We start from the raw sequence: 26968 nt of genomic DNA, 5'->3' as shown, positions 1-26968 counted from the left end.
TAAAATATTCAGTAGACCATATTACAAACAGCTGTGTTATCATCACCCATGCTCTGCTGTTCCATTTATAGAACACAGGCAGAATAAATTTAGCATAATTCTTAAGGACCCCAGGATTGTCAGGATGGAAAATGAGGATTGGCTTCAACTTAAAGTCACCAGATGCATTAGCTCCTAACTGAAGAGTCCGCATAGCCTTTGAAGCTTTGAAATCAGACACTGACTTCTCCTCTCTAGCTATGGAAGTGTTATATGACATTTCTTCCAATGAGGCTGTTACATCCACACTGAAAATCTGAGTTGGCAATTCGGTCAAGATGGCAAGGTAGGTAAACACAGTACTCACCTCCTCCCACAAAATTACAACAAAACTGCCTGGCTGGAGTGGGTCAGTGGTTGAATGTCAACCCTTAAACCAGGAGATTCCTGGCCAGGGCATATGCCCAGGGTTGTGGGCTCGATCCCCAGTAAGAGGGAATGTGCTGGAGGCAGCCAATCAATAATTCTCTATCATCTTTAAATTACAATTAAACTACAGAACAACCATCATTCAGAACCCCCTGAAATCGAGCTGAATGGAAGTGCTACAACTAAGGAATTAAAGAAGTCACATTGAGATAGTAGGAGGGACAGAGATACAGAAAGGGCTGGACCCACACCCACATATGGTGAATAAAACACTGGAGGGTTATCTCAGCTGTGGAAGTACCCCCTGAGGAACAAAAGGGTCCCAGGCCCACAGCTCAAGGTTCCAGTGCTAGAAAGAGAAGTCCCCATAACTTCTGGCTATAAAAACCAGCAGAGATTAAGGGAGATGGAGGGCTGCTAGAGTCCCAGGCAGCTCCTCTTTAAGGGCCCACATATGGACTCTCTCAGATTACTCCCTCTGAGTTCCAATCCAGGCAAGAGCAGCAAAGGAAATGAATTGTTCAGCACCAGGGAGAGAATTGGAGGGGCAGCTTCCTCCTAGACAGAAGTGTTGGCAGGGGCCATTGTTCCTTTGATGAGATGTTCCCCCAGAGAGCCAGCACGAAGACACAACATCTGAGGCTTCATCAACCTGGCTCACACTGTTTGCCCCACCCTGGTGATTCCCTAATGCCCCATCCCACACCCCAAATTTCCAGGCCCACCCAAGCTGTTTCCAGTGGCTTTTACATAAAAATGACCCGTCTTGCTTATGCTCAGATTGTTTTTAATATGTATCTTTTTATTGTTGACAGTATTACATGCTTCAGATTTTCCCAAAATCTCTCACACAAGCAACATCTGGTCTCAGTGAGCCCCATATGACTCTCTAAGTGGCCCCAGGCCTGGCACTAGCAGCAACCAGCCTTGGTTGATAGGTAGGAACCTCCAAGCCCGGCACAAGAGGTAGCCATCTGCAGATTGCTTTGTAGCTTAGGCCAGGTGGCACTGAGGCAGAACACAGGTGGTAGCTGACCTTGGCTTGCATCTCCCTGGAGGCTCCAGAGCCAGTGCACCCAGTAGACAGCTTTAGATAATGTTGAAGTATCACCACCCAATCACCTCCAAAAGCTAAATACTCAAGGGGTGGACTCAGCAGGCACCAGAGCCCTAATAATATAAGACATGCTCTGGATTAGGGGTGTCAAACTCAATCAGAGAAGGGGCCAAAATCTAAAATCCAGCCTAAATCGCGGGCCGAATGGTTTACTGAACAGTCATAAACTGACAATGTCATAAACTGACAGCGGAGTGCAGTGATGACAGCGCGGTGCGGGCCACATTGCAAGGCCTGGGGGGCTGGATTTGGCCCGCGGGCCTTGTGTTTGACACATGTGCTCTGGATGGTGAGCCTCTGCACAGGTGATCCTCCTTGGTGATCAAGATAAGTGGTCAGAGACCACAGCCAGTCCTTGCAGCTGATAGGCCTGGGTAAACCCCTCCCATGATGTACCAACAGCTCAACTACAAGAAAAGTGTACATAGCCCACACATGAAGAGGCAGCACGCCTTGAGTACCCAGCTTGGATGATAGAGGAGAATATGCCACTAGACCCTATAGGACTCCTACTATATTAGGCTACTCTACTAAGCCTGAGAGATGAGGCAGCTATGTTTAATACAGAGAAACAAATACAGGAAGGCTGCCTAAATGAGGAGATAAAGAAACATATCCCAAATGAAAGAATAGGATAGGAAAAAACTCCAGAAAAACACTAAGCAAAATGAAGACAAGCAATCTATTAGATGCAGAGTTCATAACACTGGTTATTAGGATGCTCAATGAACTTAGTGAGAACCTCAATAGCATATAAAAAGGACTAGTCAATAATAAAGGATACACTAATTGAAATGCAGGATAATTTACAGGAAATCAATACAGGGTAGATGAAGCTGAGAATAAAGTCAGCAATTTAGAATAAAAGAAAGCAAAAAATACCTAATCAGAACAGCAAAAAGAAAAAGAAATTTTAAAAAATGTGTATAGTGTAGGTAGGGGGTGGGGCTGGCGTGCCAACCACCCATGGCCAGCCCTGCCCCTGATAGACCCCTTCCACCTCAACTGGGGGGCGGGGCCAGCCATCCAACCTCCCATGTCCCCTCTTGCTGACCAGCCTGATCTGCCCCAATTGGGATGGGCCAGCTGGACCCCACCTGTGCATGAATTCGTGCACCAGGTGTCTAGTAGAACTATAAAAATAATGAGAGAGATTAAAGAAGTTATCTATAAACAAATAACTATAAGACTAATAATGTAAGCCAGAGGCAAAATAATATTATTACTAATATTTTCACAGCACAGTGAATAAATAACTCCCAATCTAGTATTCTATATTCTAAACTAACATTTAAAAATGATAGGAAATGAAGATATTTTGAGAACAAAACTGGGGTTCTACCACTAATAGAGACCTTTGTAGGAATGATTAAAGAATATGCCTTAGCAAAGAAGAAACTGAATTTGGAAAAAGTGAAATGCAAGAAATGGTGAACAAAACAACTGGTAAATACACAGATAAATCTAAATAAGCATTTTATTTATTCATTCACTCAACAAACATTAATTGAGTGCCACACTGTGTTAGGCACTATTCTTGGTGCTGAAGAGACAGCAGTGAAAAATTCAAAGGCTCTGACCTTATAGAACTTACAGTATAGTGGGGGCAATAAACAATAAATGCAATAGAATGTAAGGCAGCAATAAGGTAATCAGGGTAAAACTCTCTAGGTGACATGTGAACAAAGACCTAAATGAGGTGAGGGCATTAGCCATCTGAATATCAACTGGAGTAGGGGTGAGGAGTAGGGGTGAGGGGGCAGAGGAGTTGATAATAAAAACTACAAGTATTTCTTGAGCACTTCTTATGTGCCGGACTGTTCTTTACATGTTACTTGGTGTATTTAATTATTTTCTTCTCAAAATAACCCCATGAGGTAACTGTAGTACTGATCCCTAATTCATAAAAGAGGAAAAGAGGGAAAGGTTGAATGGGTAGTTCACAGACACTAAAGGGCAGAGTTAGGATGAAATCCTCAAAGCCTGTTTATTAACCTAGCTCTGGGCAAAGGAAACAGCCTTCCTAGAACCTGCACTCCTATAGGGCAGAAACGACCTTCCTGTTCTTTGCATCCATTCTGTCTAGTAGATGCTGAATATGTTGAGCAGGAAGAGCAGTAAGATGAACATTAGGGAACAAGAAGAGGAGATAAGACAGAAGAGGCCACAGTCAGAGAAAGAAAAACAGGAGAAAAACAAAAAAGTGTAATATCACAGAAGCCATAAGAGCAGCATTCCAAAGAAGAAAGATAGTAAATTTATCAAGTGATACAAAAGTTAAACACTTGTCTTGAGAAGAGGCATTCCACTATTATACTATGATGTTATCCTCAAGAATTCAGCCCGGTTTGGCTCATTGAATAGTGCTTCATCCTATAAAACATATAGGAATTTGCTTTGGTTTGGCTCAGTGAATAGGGTGTTGGCCTGTGGACTGAAAGGTCCCAGGTTTAATTCCAGTCAAGGGCATGTACCTTTGTTGCGGGCATGACCCCAGTGTGTGTGTGTGTGTGTGTGTGGGGGGGGGGGGGGGGGGAGTTGCAGGAGGCAGCTGGTCGATGTTTCTTTCTCAATGATGTTTCTAACTCTCTATCACTCTCTCTTCCTCTCTGTAAAAAATCAATAAAATATATGTATATATTAAAAAAAAAAAGAATTAAGCCCCAAAACTGCAATGATCCAGGATTTTCTGTTGTTAAGGGAAAAGGGACAGTGGAAGGCAATAGATGTACAGTGTACATTTTAGCAGACACCAAAAGAACAAAGAAAGAAACTGACAGTGGATAACATGCAACAAGGCAAAGGTTTTTTTGAATAAATATGTTTAAGTGATGTGTTATGATTTCATTCCGACATACCACTATCTTGTTCCCATTTCTTAGTTCACCTCTAATTAATTAAAATTTCTACCTTTCAGTTGTGCTTTCTGTAACATAAAAAATGACAGAAATACCAAGTACTTAGGCACTTATTGTAATAAATACTTAGAATTCCCAAAATGAAGATTTTATACGAGTACTGAATCCTATAAAATAAGGATTTCCCTAGAGAAAACATAAAAGAAATAAAACAGCCAAATGGAATGACCTCACACTCTTGGCATACTTCAGATCAGAATCTACACCATCAGAAACATCTATCTCCTGTCCTCACTCTCAGACAACCTGGCTTGCTTTATCTCCCTCACTGAAGTAATAAGAAGAGACCTTCCACAAGTGCTCATCTGCAAATGTACCTACTTCTCTGCATCCACACTCATATAACTAACCGTCTTCCCTCCCGTTACTCTGAATCAGCTGTCTATGCCCCCCTCCACTGGACCACCAGGTTCCATCTCCTCTCATCTATTCAAGGACATTGCTCATAGTTGTCCATTGGCTCCCACACATTTTTCCATGCTCTCTATCCTTCTGTAGCATTCTCATCAGCTTACAAACATCCTTCCCTTCCAAAACAATAAATCTTGACTCATGTCTTCCCCAACTACCACTCAATTTCTCTGCTCCCCTTTTCAGCATGACTAATTGAGGAATTGCATATATTCATTGTTTTCAATCCATCTGGTTCCACTCTCTGAACCCACTCTGTTTTTCTCCACCATGCCATTCAAAATACTCATCAAAGTCACCAATAAGCTCCGTATTGCTAAAATCATTTCCATTATCAATCCTACTTTATTTGACCTACACACAGAATTTGATAAAGTTGCTTAGAATCGTTAAACCTCAATGTCTTCTAAAAAAAAAAAAAAAAAAGGGATAAAAAAATGGTTCTTATTTTAGAGGGTGGTTGTGACAATTAAGAAATAAACCATGTAAAGAGCTTATTAGTACAGTACCTGGTTCACAGTCAAGAATGCAATGTCAGTTATTGCAGTTCATTAGCACTGCTACCTACAGCTATCAAGAGTCTAAAAATATAGTCCATTCCTTTCTCCACAAAAAGGATTTTGGGAGAGAATATTACTCCAGAATGTTAAGGAAATGAGTTTAATCTCAACCTGTGAATCATATTAAGCAAATAAAGTATTCCATCATACAAAGAATGACCTTAAATATTTTCTTTCTTAAAATTCATTCCCTTGTTGGTGATTTCTAAATAACCACCACTAATCTCAATCTCTCTTGAATTCTGGTTCTCATTTCCAATTCTTATTCAACAGCTTGATCTAGAAATTTCATTATCTATTTCAATTTTGCTCTCATTCTCTATATCTCATTAATCACCAAATCTAGTACATTCTATCTCAGTACTGGCTCTCACACCTATTTTACTCTAAGACTGTATGCTTAAGGGGGCAGGGACAGAGTGTTTCTGCATCACAGCATAGTACTAGCACAATACTTGACATACAATAGGTTCCAGCATCCCACTCAGATTTCCCAGGATGTCTGGATTATTTTCTCTTATTGGTTTCTTAAGGCAAGGGGTATGTGTGTGTGTGTGTGTTAGGGAGAGGATTATTACCTTTATACTTTACACTAGAGATAATGTCTAGCATATTATGAATGTTCATAAACTATATGTTGGATAGATCAATAAGACATCAAAATAATTTTACAAAACAATTTCATCACAACATACATTTTACAGAGGAGAAAAATGAGATGCAGAAAAGCAAACTTAATTTGGAGGACCACTCAATTAGTGGTGGAACTGATAAAAAAATTTGCTCTCTTACCTCCTAAACCCAGGAAAATAACTGAGCCAGAGCTTAGGTGAAATACGTATAAGGATGAGATGGTAGTTTACTGTCTATTGATACTTGATCTTGGTCTTAACTGATCTTTTTCCACCACGAATTGGAACTTTAAATGCTAGCAGCTACTTAACCTATTTGGATACCCTAAGAACATAAACCAATAGCTTTAATACTAAGTCAGTAAGAATTTCCCCTTTGCTAAAATTCTACGGAATAACACAAATTTGATACAAAGCATTCTTCCTATCTATATGTGCACAGAAACACATTATGCTATTTCCCCTGATTCCAGATGAAATAACATTAGAAGGCATATCAGAGTTCTAGTTTACCTACATAGGATAAGCCAAAGATTAACTTCAGCCTTGTGTGTCCTATTTTTACTGTCATCTCTCCGAAAATATGCAACTTATTTATTTTTTAAGTTAAGTAAAGAATAGTTTATTGAATATATACTAGTATGTCAAATACTGCTCCAATACAGAAAATCCTAGTTTTGTGGCTTCAGGTTTCAATGGGAAACACCATTTCAAAATGTTCTCATCCTCCTCTGGCAGGTCTGCTTTCTGGTTACAGCATCAACCCTACATTGAAAGGTCTTAGGTTTGATTCTAAGTCAAGGGCACATACCTGGGTGCAGGTTCAATCCCCGCCGTGGTCAGGGTGCAAGCAGGAGGCAACCAATTGATGTATTTCATGCATATCAACGGTTCTCTCTAACTCTCTCCTTCCCTCCTCTCCACTCTCTCTAAAAATCAAAGGAAAAAATACCCTCAGGAATTTCGGAAGATCAATGAAAAAAATAAAATAAAATGGTCTCATCTGAGCTGGGTAGCTCAGCTGCTTAGAGCATCCTCCCAATAAACCAAGGTTGCAGGTTCAATCCTCAGCCGGGGCACATATGAGAACCCACCAATGAATGCATAAATAAGTGGAACAACAAATCGATGCCTCTCTCCCCTTCCTCTCTTCCTCTAAAAACAAATTTTTTAATAAAAAATAAATAAATGGTCTCATTAAAGAGAATAAACTTATTATAACATAAAGTATAACGTAATTTAATAATACAAGATAGATTTTAACTTAGGACACTAAGAATGACCTGTAGACTTCCTCTCTTAGGCATTTATGCTAATATTGCCACTACCTCCCATCATAATCCTACTTTTGTAGTTCAATTTCCTCAGGTTTAAGACAATGAATCTAACTCATTTTAAAAAGTTGTTTTGCTTTATCCAAACAGCTGCTGGTGATTGAAAACAGGATCATGATTGAGTTCAGCAGAAACATGACACATAAGATATAACTTCCAACACCACTGCTGGAACTCACAGTACACAGAGTACCTTAGTGTCCAGTAACAGGGATAAGAGACAAGCTGTGAGTTAAAAGTCTATGAAGTGAAAAGGACTAAGGCATGAACCAGGCTACCAAAATCATGCCTAATGCCAAACACATCAGATGCATCCAGGAAACATTTTGTGCAAAATAAGGTCAATTCTATTTTCCTGTGGACTTCCACTGTAATTTCTTAAGTTATATTTACAATATAAAAATGTATTAAATTTAACATTTTCAGCATCTTTATTTTCCTATCACCTCTAATAAGAATTTAATCAAGTGGATGTACTAGAATACAGAAATGATATAAGAACACTAGTAGCCCATCGCGCAATATCCCGTGCAGTAGGCCACCCGGCATTTTCTCAGGAGCCGGCAGGAACCACAGCACTGCTTCCCCGGGCGGCAGGAGGGACCCACGCTGCTTCCGCGGGAGGCGGGCCCACTATCTCTTCTCTGGGCCTGTGCTCAGCCACGGAGGCTGCGGGCTGGCCCCCCTGTCCCTGTCCATGTCCACTTCGGCTCTGGGGGACCGCCGAGCTGGGCACGGCGACAAAGCAAGCATTCCGCCAGGCCACTCACGCTGCCCACTCTCAGCGGTCCCCCCCCTCCACCCCTCCCAGGACTGGGAGACTCTGGTGGGGCTGAGAGGACTGGGCACTTTACATCTTGTGGGTATGGGTGCCGCCATCTTTGTGATGGAGTGATGGATAATTTGCATATTACCCTTTTATTAGATAGGATACCAACAGACATCACTGATGTGTATAATTAAGTATCACAACAGAATGGATATAAATAAGACTCCTGAACTTGAGGTGATCTGGGTTCAAATCCTAACTGTCCCACTTTCTTGTTCAGATAACTGGGAAAATTACAAACCCTACAGCTTCAATTTCCTCAGTTATAACTGGGGTTTATAATATTAGTAAATAAGCAATAGTAATATTTATACACAATAACACTAGCTACTTCATAGGATCATTGGGGTTTTAAATAAGATAATAGTTGTAAAACATTCAGTAAATGACCAATAATTAGTTATCATTCTTTCCCTGAAAATGATCATCAACTTCATGACACTTGGATATTTAAAAACCGTATCCTCTCTGCCAAAGTTATTCAAAATGTTTCAGAGAACTAAAGATTTATGTAAATTATTCAGGAAGGAAAGTAATTTCCTTGAGGAATTTTGTGAATGATGCTATCATTTTTTTAATTGTTAGTTGCTTATTTATCTGAAAGAACATTGTGGTATTTTTTTTCAAAATTGGCCATTCTAATTACTTATTACTTGACAGATATTGTCTTAGATAGTAAATTCTCTTAATTAATCCATGAGGTAGAGATCCCAGTTTTACAGATAGAGAAGTTGTAGACTAATATCCCTAATGAGCACAGAGACAAAAACTCTCAACAAAATATTAGCAAGCCAAATTCAACAACGTATTAAAAATGACCAAGTGAGATTTATCCCTGGCATGCCAGGGTGGTTCAACATATGCAAATAAATATGTGCATCCAACCATAATAATAGAATGAAAGATAACAAATTATATGATCATCCAACTAGATGCAGGGAAAGCAGTTGGCAAAATACAACATTCTTTCATGAGTAAAAACCCTCAACAAATTGGATACAGAAAGAATAAACCTCAACATAATAAAGAACATGTATAACAAGCCCACAGCTAATACATTCAACAGTGAAAAACTAAAAGCTTCTCCTCCAATATGAGGAACAGCACAAAGGTGCTCTCTTTCACCACTTTTATTCAACATTAGAGGCCCAGTGCACAAAATTTGTGCACTCAGTGGGGGTTCCCTCAGCTCCGACTGTGCCCTCTCACAGCCCAGAAGCCTTCTGGGGATGTCCAACTGACAGCTTAGGACATCAGTCCTAAGACGGCACCTGTGAGCCCAGCTTCTGGCTGAGCGGCACTCCCCCTGTGGGAGCACACTGACCACCAGGGGACAGCTCCTATATTGAGCATCTGCCCCCTGGTGGTCAGTGTGTGTCATAGCAACCAGTTGTTATGCTGTTCGGTCAATTTGCATATTAGCCTTTTATTATATAGAATATGATTTTTGTCTTTCAATTTGTTTGCAATGTATTTATTGATTTATTGATTTCTGAATATTGTACCAGCCTTTCATCTCTGGAATAAATTCCATTTGTTCATGGTGTATGATCTTTTTGCTGGATCAGATTTGCTAATGTTTTTTTAGTTTTAGCATCTATGGTTATCAGGGATATTGGCCTGTAATTCTCTTTCTTTGAAGTATCTTTAACAAAAGGAATATAATCCAAATAAAAAATGGGCAAAAGATCTAAATAGATACTTCTCCAAAGTGGACATACAGATGGCCAAGAGATACATGAAAAAATGCTCAAAGTCACTGATTATCTGAGATGCAAATTAAAATGACAATGAGGTATCACCTCACACCTTCAGAATGGCTATCATCAACAAACCAACAAATGACAAGGGCGGGTGAGGATGTGAAGAAAGGGAACCCTAGTTCACTACTGGTGGGAATGCAGAATGGTGCAGCCATTATGAAAAACAGTATGGATTTTCCTGAAAAAATTAAATATGAAACTGTCATTTGACCCAGTGACCCCACTTCTAGGAATATATCCTAAGATCCCAAAACACCAATTTAAAAAGAATATATGCACCCCTATGTTCATAGCAACACTATTTACAACAGCTAAGATCTGGTAATAGCCCAAGTGCTCATCAGCAGATGAGTGGATAAAAAGCTGTGGTACATTTACAGAATGGAATACTATGCAGCAGTTAAAAAAAAATAAGAAGGAAAAAAAAGGATCTCTTTCCATTTGAGACAGCATGGAGGGACCTAGAAGAGTATTACGTTAAGTGAAATATGATAGTCAGAGAAAGATAAGTATCTCATGATCTCACCCATTTGTGGAATCTAATGAACAAAATAAACTGACAAACAAACAAAATAGATCCAGAGACATAGAAGCATGGAACAAAGTGACAAATCTCAGAGGGAAAGTGGGGGTATGGTGTGGGAGTAGGGAGATATTAACTAAAGAACCTATATGCATATACACATAGCCCATAGACACAGACAATAATGTGGTGAAGGCCTAGGGAGAGTGGGTGCAGTATGGAGGGGGCCAATGGGGGGAAAAGAAAGAGATCTGTATTACTTACAACAATAAAGATAAATTTGAAAGTAAATAAATAAATAAGCAGCCAAACTCATAAAAACAGATATTAGCTGTTCCCACCAGGAGAAATAATAATTATGTGATGTGATAAAGGTGTCTGCTATGATATAGAAGTAATCATAATGCAAAATACATTCTACACCTTAAATTTCCACGTTTATATCAATTGTTGCCATCTTTTGGCTTTAAACAAAGCATATTTCTGAATTAATGACTTTCAGGAAAAAAAAACCCAAGGTATTTTGTTATATATATATATATATATATATATATATATATATATATATATATGGACAAATTTTCAAACTTTGATAGATAAAAGTGAAATTATTTCTTTTTTTTCAGTATGTACTTTGGCACTTCCATAGTAACAATCCTATGGCTCTTGAAACATTGCCTTTTGAGGGATAATGGTTTACCTTAATCCAAAACACCCGAAGGTAGTTACATCTGAGGAAAGCACTATATTGTTGTAGACCTTAAAAAAGGATCATAAGTTAGTGTTTATATAGTGGAAATCATAAATCTATCCCTAACTCAGTGGGTAAAAACCTGAAGGAATAAATTAACCACTTTTCACAGTGTTTTTAAATGCTTTTAGGAAACTTCAGCAAGTTGAACACAGGATTATAGCTACAGACCAAAGGGAAACTTATTTACAACACTCTGGCCACAATACCACTTTCACAATCTAGGGAAATGAAAGCTAGAAAGACCTAAACTCAAATCCTAATCTAGCCTAATTTACTGGTCAGAGTCCCTCAGGCCTCACTTTCTCATCTGTAGAATTAATAGAGTTATTCATTCAATGTTGGCTGAATGCCTAAGTGCCAAATCCTCTGTTGACCATGGAAGTTTGATATTTTGTTTTGAGTAAATAAAAAGCATAGTCTTGACTTTGCAAAGCTTCTAATCTTGTGATGCAAAAAATGCAAACCTAACTCTATGACAAATGCCAAAAAATGGAACCTAACTCTATGACAAGCCATCATGCCTGGACAAATTTTTTAAAAAGCTACAGAGCCAAAACCCATTTGGCTCAGTGGATAGAGCGTCAGTCTGCGGACTGAAAGGTCCCAGGTTCGATTCCGGTCAAGGGCATGGGCCTTGGTTGCGGGCACATCCCCAGTAGGGGGTGTGCAGGAGGCAGCTGATCAGTGTTTCTCTCTCATCAATGTTTCTAACTCTCTATCCCTCTCTCTTCCCCTCTGTAAAAAATCAATAAAATAGATTTTTTTAAAAAGGCTACAGAGAGGAGGAAATATACTTGGGCTGAGACTTAATGAATATAAGTTGCTTAGATGGGGACTATTAGTATTCCTTAAAGAACTGTTCAAAGATGACAGGAAAGAATGAGAAGAGAGAGGTTTATGTAGATGATGCACAGACTGAGCATCTGATGCCCAGTCTGTGCATCTCTTAAGGGCTTTATATGCCACATTAGGGAATCTGACCTTTAACCTTTAAGAAGTAGTAAACACTAGGATTCTGGAAATTGGCTGTAAACCCAACCGGATGAATCCAATTTGTCTATCATTTCATCTGAAGTTGTTAAGTGTCTTTCAAAGCAAAAATGTTTTAAAGCAAAAAAGCCATCCAAGTTTTGATGCTGATATTATGAAATCTAAAATATTTCATTTAATTGAAAATTTTTAGGACTAGTAGATTTCTATTGTTATATAAGTACAGTAGCAAAACATTGTAAAAGCAAGATATATGGCTTATGTTCTTTATCAAATACAAATTCTGTAAATCCCTAGGTGTAAAAAATATACACAGATATTATATTTATATGCCTCCCAAGAGACTTTTCATCCTTTGTTCAAATAAAGCTTCACTCTCTTCGCTGTGAATATTAATTAGCTACAAAAGTACCTAAAGAGAACATGAAGTCCCATTTACCTGTGCTCTGCAGGTACAGGGGGCGGCCAAACAGCAGGATCTCTAAATGGTTCATCTTGACAAGACACAGGGAAATCTGGGGGCTTGTCAATTTTAAAACTTTCCAAAGTGTTGACAATACTTTTAACTTGTTCATATTCTTCCAATAATTCCTGCCGAACCTTAAAAAAATAATAATATGCCAGAAATTATTTCAAGTTTATATCAATTGCTATAGAATGCAAGTTTCCTTAAATGTTTTTCAAAGTATACAACATAAGTCATTAAAATATATATATATATATTCAAAAACAAATAACTATTTAAAGTGATATAGACAGAGGGGTAGGAATTAGTTTGAAAAAAGACATAATTAAATACCTTTTCACAGGGGAACTGTTAATACACCTTCATAATGAAACGTTATTTCTACCAAGGAATATAATGACCATAAACAAAATTTAAAACAAGCAACTAATTCAGTAATAAGTTAGCCAGTCCAGAGAGCTATAATACTAAATCATTTTTATATACTTGGAAATAACTTTAAAAAAACAGTTTTTAAAAATTTTATTAGTAATCTTAGAGAAAGGAAGAGAGAGAGAATCATCAATTTGCTGTTCCACGTATTTACGCATTCATTGGTTAATTCTTGAAGATGCCCTGACCAGGGATCAAACCCAGAACCTTGTATATTGGGACAATGCTCTAACCAACTGAGCTACTTGACAGAGCTAGCTTCCAAAAACTTATCAGCCAAATTTTTGACCAGCATTTCCTGTCCCCAATCTCACTAAATATGAAATGCCTGCTTATCATGGGCATACAAAAGCCTGAAGTGGTAAAATACTATACGAATAACACACTACTAATTTTTATTTAAATTCTCCTTCATCTAAAATCTGAATTCTTTGGGCCTTGTTAAATTCTTTCAAGTCCTGGGCAAAGTTTATTTTGGGCTCAAAGGCCAGACTTTTCCTATATTTAAAAAATCTCATTGAGCACCTAGTGTATGGAAATTCTTGTGTTTTGAAACTCTGAGCCAAAACTAATTTTCAAATGCAAATAACTAATAGATTGAAAATTAGAGTTATAAATTCAGTTTAACAATTCTAATTTTTTTTTTTTTATCAGAATGTACACTTTACTGTAAAAGCAGAGCATAAGAAATGTGCCTTAGCCAAAACCGGTTTGGCTCAGTGGATAGAGGACCAGTCTGCGGGCTGAAAGGTCAAGGGCATGTACCTTGGTTGTGGGCACATCCCTAGTAGGGGTGTGCAGGAGGCAGTTGGTTGATGTTTCTCTCTCATCAATGTTTCTAACTCTACCTCCTCTCTGTGGAAAATCAATAAAAATATATTTTTTTAAAAAGAAATGTACCTTGAACTTTACCTTGAATAATATGTAATATTGTTCAAGAAAAGAGAGAGGAAGAGAGAATCATCACCTTAAATTAAGTCATCAATTTAATATATATAGAAAGGAACATATTAAGGAGATGCAGAATCAAAGAAAAACTAGGAAAAATTCATCTGTTCATATATGCAATTACAAGATATACTTGAAGCAATGAAATTTCAGGAACTTAATGGAAACAATAGAAATATCTGAATAAAAATGGCAACTACTTAATATAATTAAGAACATGTCAAGATATTTCCATGCTAGATTACTAAACCACTCTTATCTGTGGCTAGTGTGCAGGATAGAGGAAAACAACTAAAAATTTAAACTTGAGTTTGAGCAAGTATATTGTTCTCACTCAACATAATCTGGTAACATTTAAGTCAGAAAATAAGCCAAATTTACCCTACAAATTTAAAAACATCAATTTCTGACTAGTGGAAAAATTAGAAGAAACACTTAAAAGGCCTTAGTACGTAAAATGGAATCTTCAAAGAAATACTTGACTTTGTACTTATAATTTTAAAAGGATTTTAAGTTTTAAGAATAAGTGGAAAAATTATAATTCAATGTCTTATTAACTGTACTATTATAAAATCAAGTTGTATAGTCAAGAGACAGCAAATATATTAGTGTTTTTTATTAGATTACTGACTTTTGTATTTGTAAGGAATCTTTCAAAAGAAGAATAAACTTTCTTAAAAGAAAAGTTTTATGAAATGGGTCAAAATACATGTAGAACTGAAAGGGGAAAGGGCAAGTAGCAATAATTTATTTCAAAAGTTTGTACTCATAATTAGGCAACTGATCATGAAATTTTTTAAAAAATAAAATAGGTTTAATTAGGATTATGTGTCTTTGAAGTATGTATCATGAAATAAAAAAAATATATGTAAAATATTATCTGGGCAAGAGAGAAAACTATTCAGAGTGCATTTTAAATATACCTCAGTATTCAGACAAGAACTATTTACATCTCAAGCTCCAATCTTTCAAGAATAGACTGCTGCCCTGACTCACTGAATAACGTGACCTTACCTGTTGCCATTTGCCTCTGATAGCCGGGTCTCTAACTGACTGGCAATGTCTCTGAATCTGCTGGATCACCCCTTGGTAATATACCATTGATGAGTCATAATTTCCAAGAAGTGCATATTCTCTTCCTTTCTTTGCATTGTCACAAATCTCAGCCAAGTTCATCTTCTTTCAGAGACCTAAAAATTAAATATAATGACTTTTTATTAAGTTTTCAGCACTGACTTCAAGGTATTTTTTATTATTCTTTAAAATATCAGCTTAAAACTACATGGAAAGTCAAAATGGTTTTCTCTTTGTTTGAGGTTATCTGAATGCATCTTATAATACTGAACAAAGTTTCTAATTTTGGCAGCACAAAGGAGTTCAGAAGAGAACACCTAAGACAATAATGAGAAATTACATAGCTCTGAACTACTGATTCATGTTACAGGTACTGGTTTTCCTTGCTCATTTGTAATGACAACAAGCTGCAATAATAGTACTAAAGATGATCTTGTTTAATTTCTTTCAATTTATTCTTGATAATGTAGGAATATATGAATATCACATATTTTCCAATTATGTCAATTAAAACCGCAGAAATTCTCACTAAAACTTTTGGCCTAAAAACAAAGTCATACTGAAGAAACTCATTTTAACAGATCAGCCTATAGTGTCCACGCATCATTTATGTGCATTTAATGTGCCATATAACTTAAATCTAATCAAAATCCTATGAATTAAACTACCTGAGTTCTTTTTGTTCAACTGTAATCACCCATGATCCTGCCATTCTCTATCATTTTTTCTTTTTTGTCTGTGCAAATAACTATCACTAATATTTTCCATTCTACAAGATGCTATAAGACCATCATCTGAAACTCTGGTTTCCACCAAAGCTCCCCAGCCCATCATTCCAGCTTTTCTAAACATCTCCCAGAATCATTCCAGACTTCCATGCAGAAATACTTTCCACTCAAGACTACTAGCTGGTTTGGCTCAGTGGATAGAGCGTCAGTCTGGGTACTGAAGGGTCCCAGGTTTGATTCCAGTCAGGGGCACATGCCTGGGTTGTGGGCTCGATCCCCAGTGTGGGGTGTACAGGAGGCAGCCAATGAATGATTCTCTCTCATCATTGATGTTTTTCCCTCTCCCTTTCCCTTCCTCTCCAAAATAAATAAAAATATATTATTTAAAAAAAAAAAAAAAAAAAAGACTACAAAGAGTAGGAACTACAGAGATACAGAAGAATGACATCCCGGGAAGAAGTCCAAATTGCCTGTTCTTATTTCCTCAAACAGTAGACCAATGAATACCCTTAGAGGAGAAAATCAAATGGCAGTATTTTTCCACACCTCCCTGAGGGAATTCAAGTTTGGCTCTTCCTTTGTCCCTTATCTATTCTTAAGGGGCTCTAACACTCTGCCTCAAAATTAACCACATCTAGTTCTAGGCTTGTAAGTGACTACAGTACTTTCTTGAAAATAAAGATGTTTCCTTTATGTGTTTTTGGATGTTATATTTGCCCCTTCGCCAAGCATAGGTTCACTGAAGGCATCATCTATGTTACTTGAGAATTACATTGCAGCTAATTGTACACTATTTCTACACAGTAAGAAATTCCAATATTCTGTAGATTAATAACAGAATATAGAACTGTAGAAAGCCTCTTCTCAAATTAAATATTAACACAAAGCAGGGAGGTCTTTTTACAGTGAACAATCTGCAATTAATAGATCCAATAGAAACAAAACTGTTCTATATTTTCTTTTAAAGTCACTGTGAGACTAAGCATTAATTCTGCTATTATGTGCAGGTACATAACTTTGCAGAATAAAAATACCTTGATGTAAAGCAACAGTCAGCAAACTTTATAAAGGATCAAACAGCAAATATTTTAGGTTTTAAGGACTAACGGGCAATATTGAGGGCATTGTTGAGTGACACAATGAGACAAAATTTCCACAATTTTTATTGATGAAATTCAAAATATTATACTGATAATAGCTGAGCACAACTTTTTGTAAAACACGTCTTCTAATGAAAATTAAACTCTGTGGGGGAGGAGGAATATTTCACTTAGTTGGGATGCAAAATTACTGATCCTGAACATCAAAATCAAATGCAACCCTGGCCAGTATGGCTCAATTGTTTGCAGTGTCGTCCTGTACACCAAAAGGTTGTGGGTTCAGTTACCAGTTTGGGGTACATACGTCCGTTTTAGGTTTGATCCCCAGTCAGTGCACAAATGGGAGGCAACCAATCCATGTTTCCCTTTCTTTCTTACTCTCTAAAATCAGTAACCATATCCTCAGGTGAGGATGTTTTAAAAAATCAAATGCAAATGTTCATACATCAATGATTACTTTAATGGAATTTTATGTATTTCATGTTTGACAACGTCTTTTTACCCAGATAGATACTGTCGCATACTGATATCAAATCATCAGAATATGATTTCGTTCAGCATAGCCACTGTGTGGAATCTCTTCTTCTGATAGTGTCTTTGCATGTCATTATACATGGCAGATCAACCTCTTCCAACCGAGTTAGGAGGAAATGCCTCACCTGCACAGTAAAACGTAATTTGTAATATGAAAATATTCTTTGCACTTGCATCAAAGACTGAAAAATGATGTTAAAACTGTAATGTGAGCACAGAAAATACATGTACTGCAAATCCAGTGGAGTGGGGGAGTAATGAAGATCTCACTTCTTTAACTTTTGACTGCGTGGAAAGCTACATATTGTAAAACAGTTTCGTACCACTTCAAACATTAGTCGGCATTGAAATGGCCAGGCCCCTCCCCCCTGCCCTGAGTGCATGGATTTAATCAAATGCAAATGTTCACTCTAGTGAGAATATAACAGAAGTCTCTGTCACAACTACTGAATTCTGTCATTCTAGTACAAAACTACTCATGGGCAATATGTAAACAAATGAATGTGGTTGTGTTGCAATAAAACTTTATTTATGGACACTGATTAATGAATTTCAGTTAATTTTTACATGTTGCAAAAACAGTATTCTTCTTCTGACTTTTTAACCATTAAAAAAAATGCAAAAACCATTCTTAGTTCATGGGTGATACAAAAACAAGTGGCAGGCTGGATTTGGCCCCAAACTGTAGTTCGCCAACTCCTGCTTTCAGTTTGTCATAAGAATCTAGGAAAAACAAAAGTAAATTAAAACCCAAAAAGAGTAGAAGAAAGAATATAATATAGTTAAGAGCAGAAATCAATAAAACAGAAACAAACAACAAAAAATTTCAACACAGCCAAAAGCTAGTTCTTTGGAAAAATCATTAAAATTGATAAACCTCTAGTGACACTGACCACGAAAGGGAGAAAGAAAACATAAGTTACCAAAACCAGAATAAAGGAGGAGCTACTACTACAAACTTCAGCAAAATTAAAAGGTAAAAGGGGATTTAATGAAATTAACAAATTTTATGGTCACAACATACCAAACTTACTCCAGAAAAAATACAGTAATTAATTAGAATAGTCCTACAGCAATCAATGAAATTCAATTTGTAATATAAGATCTATCGGAAAAAAAAGAAAACAAAAAAAACAAACTCCAGTTCCAAATGCTTCACTAGTGAATTCTCCCAAGCATTTAAGGGAAAAATAAAACCAATTCTACACAAATTCTCTCAAAAAAGAAGAGGTGGAAAAACATCCAACTCATACTTTAAGACCAAGCTTATCTTGATACAAAACCAGATATTATAATAAATTGATATACCAATATCCTTTGGGAACATAGATACAAAAATTTTTAAATTTAGCTAATCAAATCCAGTAATGTATATAAAAGATAATGCATTATGCCCAACTGGAGTTTATACCAAAAATGTAAGGTGTTTTATTATGTTTAAAACCAATCATATAATTTTTAAATTTTTTAATTACAGTTTACATTCACTATTACTTTGTATTCATTTTAAGAATAGAACATAGTGATGAGACAATCATATACTTTATAAAGTGGTATTTCCAGTACACACCTGGCACCAGAGATAGTTATTACAATTTTATTGACTACTATATTCACTATGCTGTACTTTACTTCCCCGTGATTATTTCGTAACTACCAACTTAACTTCTCAATCCCTTCACCTTTTTCACCCAGTCCTCACAATTCCCCACCAGCAACCATTAGTCTGTTCTCTGTATCTATGAGTCTATTTATTATTCACTTATGTTGTTCTTTAGATTCCACATATAAGTGAAATCATAGGATATTTGTCTTTCTCTGACTGATCCATTTCACCCAGCACAATACCCTCCAAGTCCATCCAAGTTATTGCAAATGGTAAGATTTCATTCTTTTTTATAGCCAAGTAATATTCATTGTATATATGCACCACCACTTTTTATCCCTTGTCTATGGGCACTTGGGTTACCTCTACACCTGGGCCACTTTAAACAACACTGCAATGAACATAGGAATGCATATTCTCCGAATTAGTGATTTTTATTTCCTGGATACATACCCAAAAGTGGAATTGCTGGGTCACAAGGCAGTTCCCTTTTTAATTTTTTGAAGACCCTCTGTATTGTTTTCCATAGTGACTGCACCAATCTACGTTCCCACCAACAGTTGATGAGAGCTCCCTGCTCTCCACATCCACACCAACACTTGTTTGCTGATTTATTGATAGCCATTCTGACAGATGTGAGATGTTATCTTACTGCAGTCTCAATTAGAAATTCTCTGATAACAAGTCACATTGAGAACCCAACCCCCTCATGTCTGCTGGCTAACTGTCCTTTTGGAGAAGAGTCTACTCAGGTCCTTTGCCCATTTTTTAATTGGACTGTTGTGTGTGTGTGTGTGTGTGTGTGTGTGTGTGTGTGTGTGTGCGTGTTTTGGGGGGGGTGAGTTATATGAGTTCTTTACAAATTTTGGATATTAACCCTTTATTGGATGTATCACGGGCAAGTATCTTCTCCCATTCAGGAGGTTGTCTTTTCATTTGTTGATGGTTTCCTTTCATACTTTCACTAGGGCTACCATATATAACTATGGTTACCTAGGAAAGTATTTAAGATAATGCTGAATATATTAAAATATACATGTATTTTAAGTTACAAATAGATGCTTAAATATTAGTGAAATCATAATATAAATCAGCCCAGAAATGAGATGTCGTCAGAGAATGGAAAGAATTTTAGAGCTATTAGGATCTCAAATCACATAGTGGAACTTTGTTTCTTTGAAGATGAAACCAAGTCAAAGACATTACTACTACTGATGGACTATAAAATAACATTTTATAGTGTTTAAGGAAGACTCATTAAAAAGAATAATTGATGAATCCTTTTATAGATCATCTTATAATGTAACTACTATCTGTTCTACCTGACTCATATAGTAAGGTAAAGTCCTAGAACATGATCTTTTGCCAACAGAAATGACAATCCTGCCATGTTGTTAAGGGGGGGAAGATGGGGAAGAGAAAGATATTCAGTTATTGAGCACTGAGGGTTTACCTTCATGAAACTGTCTAGTCTTCTCAACAATTTTGTAAAATATAAAGTATTTATATCTTTTTTAGTATGGGTACAGGTTTGGAAACTTGCCCATGATCACAGAAAATAAGCCGTAGTTCCAGAACTTGACAACAGATCTACCTGACCCCTTCCACTGCACCCTGGAGAATATTCTGTGTAAAAGAATTCAATTATACATGCTGAGAAAACAGTGCAAAGTAGTAATTCAAACTATCTGCAAGGGCCTATCTAGTTTTACTCTGATATTTACACAAAATAGACAATAATGATGTTAAATGAATAAACCCAAATTTGTTGAGGAATGGTCCAATCATAAGTTCTTGGTCTGGATTCTCTTCTCAGTAGACAACAGGTTACTGGTTTCTTCAATATGTTAAGCTCTCCTTTAGTAAATCAATCAATCAAAATTTAAAGAAAACAATCACACAACCATGTTTTGCTGTCACTGAAAATTACTGACTTCTAATCTTAGCTCAGTGAAACAATTCTTACTTGTGCTAACTCAGTCCCTTTTCCACAATGGTTATGCGAAATTCCCACCATTATCCTTTCCTAACCCCAATCTCTTCCCTCACCAGTTAACCTTTATTCCTATCCACCTCTTAGAAACCAGAAGCTTTGAACTAGCTCACCTTTCACCACCCAACCTATAAATGTCCTATCTGCTAGTATCCTCACCTCTTCTTCCTTCTCAGTGCAATTCACTCCTACAGACACCAGCATTCCGCCTAGGAACACAGCCAGCACTTAGTTGGTACTTATACAATGCAACAAATTAATTGTCTCACCCTGCTCATCCTGTCCTTTCCTATATTTTTGGGGACCTCTCTCTATCAGCTCTCTCCTCTCTTTTCATCCTCTACATCAGTGTTTCCCAATCTTCTCTCATGATTAGAATCACCTGGTGGAGTTGTTAAAATACAGATTCCTGAATCCCAACTAAGAAGCGCTAAACTAGAATTTTGGGGAACATACGTATAAGTAAAACTGTATACTTAACTTAGTGCTCTGTCTTAGAGCACTGCTCTACATCTTCAAACTTCCTTTTCATTGGTTTCCCCCCCCTAATAGCATGTTCTACATCTTCAAACATTTCCTTTTCATTGGTTTTTCCTTCCTAATAGCATGTTATCAATCTTAAAGCAAACAAACAAAATAAAACAACCTACAAACCTTTTTTGTTACTGCCTCATCTCTTTCTTTTCTACGTAATCATGCTTCATTAAAATAAAGGTTTGGGTAGAACACTCCCTCCCAGGAGCACACCCAGGCCCTTCTTCCCTCTCAGGCAGGGATCGCCTAAACCCGTGGTCGGCCAACTGCGGCTCTTTGGCCCATTGAGTGTGGCTCTTCCACAAAATACCATGGCCTGGGCGAGTCTATTCTGAAGAAGTGGAGTTAGGAGAAGTTTAAGTTTAAAAAATTTGGCTCCAGGGGAGGAATAGGCAGCAGCAACTCATTCTGGGCTAACCCGCTGAAATCTGTCTCCAAGGCACCATTTTCTCAGAGAGCTCACAGGAGCCCTACCGTGGCTCTCACCTGTTGCTTCCTCTATTCTAAGCCCTTCCTTGTTTCGCTGTCCCCAGCTGCAATAAATGTACTCTCAAAATCAAACAAGTAGTGTGACTGATAATTTTATATTAAGGAAGTACTGTCAATTTTTTGAGTAGGATAGTATACTTACATATTTTTAAGTAATCCTTAACTTTTAAAAATATGTATTTAAATAATTACAGATAAAAAGGATATGATATCTGAGTTTAGCTATAAAATAATCCAGTTGGGGGGCAGGAGTTATAAATGAAACAAAATTGATTATGTGTTCATTCTTCAAGATAGGTGATGGACTCATGGGCACTCATTTATTTCCTTTTCCTTTTGATATATATTATGCAAAATGTTAAACTTTTTTTTTCAAGTAACCTATGCTCAGATTCCTCTTCTTAATTACTGCAAAGCTTAGAAATTATTTGAAGCCACCAAATTCATTGGACACACTTCTATCTTTAACCTTACTTGCACTCTCCAAGGCACCTGATACTCTGGCCCACTCTGTGCTTACTTTCCTTCTCCTTTGTCATTTGTTATGCGTGCTCTCTGGGGTTCTTCTTCTCTGCCTCTTAATCTCAGTATACTGTGTCAGCTTTACTCCCACTTCCTCTCAAAAATGCCCAACATACACCACAAATGCTGCTGCTTTGCAAGAGTTCTATATACAAACTTCTCCCTTCATTTCTACACATTCCTTCTCTGTGAACTGGTCCATTCCCTTCTATAACTTCACTATGAGCAAGCAAAGCTCGACCTCTAGCCCTGGGCTCTCTCCAAAATTCCAGATCCAAATGCATCCTTACCTGAATGCCCCACAGGAACCTTAATCAAAACTGAACTGATTTATCTTTATCTTTCACCGCCACAAAAACCTGCTCCTTCTCACCTCAACCAATGGTTTCATGATCATGTCAGTCATTGTAGCCAGGAAACTATGATCAACTGAAGTTGTCTTACAGTTCCAAATTTTTCTAGCCCCAACACCCAGACTCTTAAGTCAGATCAATTATATCTCTTAAACTAGAGGGTAGGGTCCCTAGGCCTGGCCAGCAATCAGAGCCAATCGGAGTCCTCCGTCGTTCCTCCCCCTCCTATCCCTTCCCCATCGCCGCGCCTCCCCACCCCCCCCTCCCGGCCTCCCTTCCCCAACTGCTGGCTACTGGTCAGGGCCTTCCTTCATTCCACGCCACCCCATGGTAATCAGCACACCTCATAGCAAGCAATTGAACTCCCGGTCTCCCGAACTCCCAAGGGGATAATTTGCATGTTAGGCTTTTATGTATATAAGAAGATAGATATTTCTACAATCAGATTCTCTTCATTTCTCTACTGGATGTTGTTGTTATTGTTGCTCTAAAATTGGTTTCCTTACCACCACTCTAAATCTATCCTCTTCATTCTCCACAATGAAGCTGGAGTTTTTCTTTCTAAAACACAAATCCAATAACACTACTCCACTTGAAATTCTTCAGTGCTCACTCCAAGTTGGAGAAAAATTCTAAACTCTTTATCATGGTACTTGAGCACTTTTAGATCTGGCCTCACCCACTATACTGCTGTATTCTGGGATTCAGTCATCAGAATGGCCTAGTTTCCCCCAAACACAAAGCACTGAAATATATCCAAAAAGCATGTTGTTCCATTTACCTAGAATGACTTTCCTCATCCTCTCTCCAGTGAAAAAGTTTACAGTCAGAATCTTCTATAAATGTGTACAAAGAATGGCACTATTAAATGAATTCCTGACTCAGATGAGTTAGACACATGCAGATTGAAATCCCAGGTTCAAACCTTATTAGCTATGACTTTGGCCAAGATCTCTATGTCTGTTTTCTCATTTCTAAATGACAGTTGCTACTTCACAAAACTGTGAGGATTCTCTAAGGGGCTAAAGAGTAAGTATTCAATACCATGTTTCCCCGAAAATAAGACATCCTCAAAAAATAAGACCTAGCGCATGGGAAGATAAGACATCCCCTGAAAATAAGACCTAGCGCAACTTTGGGAGAAAAAATTAATATAAGACACTGTCTTATTTTCAGGGAAACAGGGTACATGTTAGTGTTATATTACTTTTAATTCCTACTCTGGGCTCCTATAGCAACTTGTACCTATCTCCAGACCACTACTGGTACTGTGATGACATGACTCTTCCCCATGCAGGACACCCACCATCTTCTACAGTATCTCTATACTCCCACCACCTGGCATAATGCCTAGCACATAATACATTCTTAATAAATCCTAAATGAATAAATAAAATACTTTAAGTCCCTATCTATCTATCTATCTATATATATATATATATATATATATAAAGACAGCAACCGGAACACCGGAACAACCGGAATGACTGGTCACCATTACGCCCACTGTAGCCAGTGAACTGGCTGATCATGGGGTGGGGCCAGCAGCCAACCTCCTGACACCCCTCTTCCTAGCCAACCCCACCCCAATACGGGGTGGGGCCTCCAGCCAACCTCCTGCAGTCCTTCTCCCTGGCTGGCCCCACCGATTGGCCCAAAGCCCCTCCCCCCCCCCCACCGGTCCCACTCCTGATCAGTTCCCACCACCCCAATTGGCCCACAGGCCTCCCCCAGCCAGTTCTACCCGCAATAAACCCCCACCCCAATCGGGGTTGGGGCCCACCAGCCAATCACCCACAGCCCCTCCCCCCCAGCCTGCCTGGCCCTAATCTGCTGACAGACCCCACCTGTGCATGAATTCATGCACTGAGCCTCTACTACTATATAACAGAAGGCTTTAATTTTTTTCTAATGGTCTTACCAAACCTACTTTCCATCCCCTTGTACAAAATTGCTATTTTAAGTAAAATTTACAGAGGCTAGCTTCATTTTAATTGACAAAAGGAATTGGATACCGGCCTCGATTGTTTTATTGTTTAAATACACACAAAGCCGAAACCGGTTTGGCTCAGTGGATAGAGCATCAGCCTGTGGACTAAAGGGTCCTGGGTTCAATTCCAGTCAAGGGGATGTGCCTTGGCTGCAGGCACATCCTCAGTAGGGGGTGTGCAAGAGGCAGCTGATAGATATTCTCTCTCATCGGTGTTTCTAACTCTCTATCCCTCTCTCTTCCCCTCTGAAAAATCAATAAAATATATTAAAAATAAATAAAAAGTAAATACACACACAAAAAAGCACACCATAATACCAACAATTTTCCAACACCCTATATAAAACACAAAATTTCTAGAATGGTTATCTATTAAAGAAAAAAATTCTAAGGATCGTCAAGGCAGGTTTGCCTAAGTCTGTGCCAGCTTCCTTACCACCAAAACCTAAGCCAACTCTGGGGACTAAGGGTACTCCAAAGCACTGATTAATAATAGCAGTAGTAGTAATAGAATACGGCATTTTTCATCCTGAAAACATGCTCCTGAGAAATTCTAAAAAACAGCTGACTAATAAAAAATAAAAAATAAATACTACTCACTGCTAAAAAAAAAAAAAAAAAAAAAAAAGTCTTCCATTTTTAGAGTTGACCTAATCTTCAAAATTGAATCAAAATATGTGTAGGCACTGTATAAGCTGGGGGAGGAGGATAACTCATTTTGCAATCCTAACCCTCAAGAAGTAAAATGCAAAAATGCAAAACGGCAAAAACTCCAGGTACGACCATATAATAGCAAGGTATCTTTTACCATGTCTATACTTAACCCTTAAACGTCAATGAATTATTAATCAATGGGTTTAGTATGCAAACACCTCTGGGCTACTACAGAATAAACATAATTAAATATGTAGAAATAAACGTATCAGGGGAAGGAGAGCCTGATAAAATTGAGCTCCTCGGGTCTCACATCAAACGTGTGCCATACCTATGGTTCTGCACCGAGAGGCAGCAACCTGGGGGTCAGAGGCTCCGCAGGCCCAGGGGTGGCTGGCGGCTCCTCCCTGAGACAACGCCAGGCGCTGGCCCCGCCGGGGAGGGCCAAGCCCGGCAACCAGGGCGGGCCCACGGCTGGGCGGAAAGTCAAGTCTCACCTCCACTTCCCTTTCCTAGCTCACGGAGTCACGTTCCGCGACCACCCAAGAACCCCTCACCACAAAGAGAGATTATTCACTCCCACGGTCCGCTTAAGGTTTATCGGTCTCTCCCAGCCGTCGGGGCCGCTGGGCTTTGTAGTCACCCGTCCAGGCCGCCCATCCAAAACCATGAGCCAGAGAAGCCACTGCACTACAATCCCCACAATGACCCGCGCCTCTCCCGCTCCCGGCGCGAAGGCTGGCGCTCAGGGGCCAGCGACAGGGGACCGAGTATGGCTGTCACCCTGGGCGCCCCACCGCCTGCTCTCCCGCTCACGCCGGTTTCTCCTGGACTCATTACCCCGATGCCGGAGACAGGCCGACTGATGGCTATGCGGTCCAGGTCAGGTGGGGCGGGGGTGGAGCCCTGGCCACCGCTCCGCCGCTATGGAATCCGTTAGTTCACGACGTGCGTGAAGGGGCGGCGGCGCGGCGTACGGTTGCCATGGCAGCGCGGGCTGCGGGGTGGTGTCAGGGAGGGAGTTCTCGGAGTCAGCGAAGGGAGGAGTCTGGGAATCCCGCCGCCTGCGGGGGAAACGAGGTGCGAGGGTATGTGAGGGAGGGAGACGGTGGCTTTGAGGAGGAGGAGGACGGTGACTAATTGCGCCCTAGGGCTGTTTAACAAGCCTGCCAGCAGCCATCCCGCTGGCGACGTGCCCGGTTCCAAGGCTGAGCGGGTGAGTGCGGCTGGATTCTAAAAGGACGCCTGTGTCATCAGAGGAGGGCATCCCGGAAGGCTGGTCCTTCCGCCGCTTTGCAGTCTGAGC

At 38.8% G+C, this 26968-nt stretch overlaps 1 protein-coding gene across 3 annotated transcripts in view; it reads right to left on the bottom strand.

The window, feature by feature from the left end:
• Positions 1 to 26669, bottom strand: part of KATNAL1 (katanin catalytic subunit A1 like 1) — an 86496-nt gene extending 59827 nt beyond the window's left edge. The window contains exons 1-3 of one of the 3 annotated variants that reach the window (XM_084878585.1): positions 26503 to 26669; positions 15100 to 15275; positions 12679 to 12839 (exon numbers count right to left, since the gene is read on the bottom strand). In XM_084878585.1, coding sequence (XP_084734711.1) covers positions 12679 to 12839; positions 15100 to 15261 — 323 coding nt within the window. In that variant the 5' untranslated portion in view covers positions 15262 to 15275; positions 26503 to 26669. Of the gene's footprint in view, positions 1 to 12678; positions 12840 to 15099; positions 15276 to 25993; positions 26468 to 26502 lie in introns of those variants that run through there. The other 2 variants (XM_084878586.1, XM_084878584.1) reach the window with 2 other exon arrangements.
• Between the last annotated feature and the right edge of the window lie 299 nt (positions 26670 to 26968).

This window comes from Pipistrellus hanaki (genome assembly GCF_964339955.1).
Source record: "Pipistrellus hanaki genome assembly, chromosome: 3".
NCBI classification, from domain to species: Eukaryota; Metazoa; Chordata; class Mammalia; order Chiroptera; family Vespertilionidae; genus Pipistrellus; species Pipistrellus hanaki.
The sequence above is the reverse complement of the archived record's forward strand: the minus strand, read 5'-3'. Positions and strand labels throughout refer to the sequence as shown.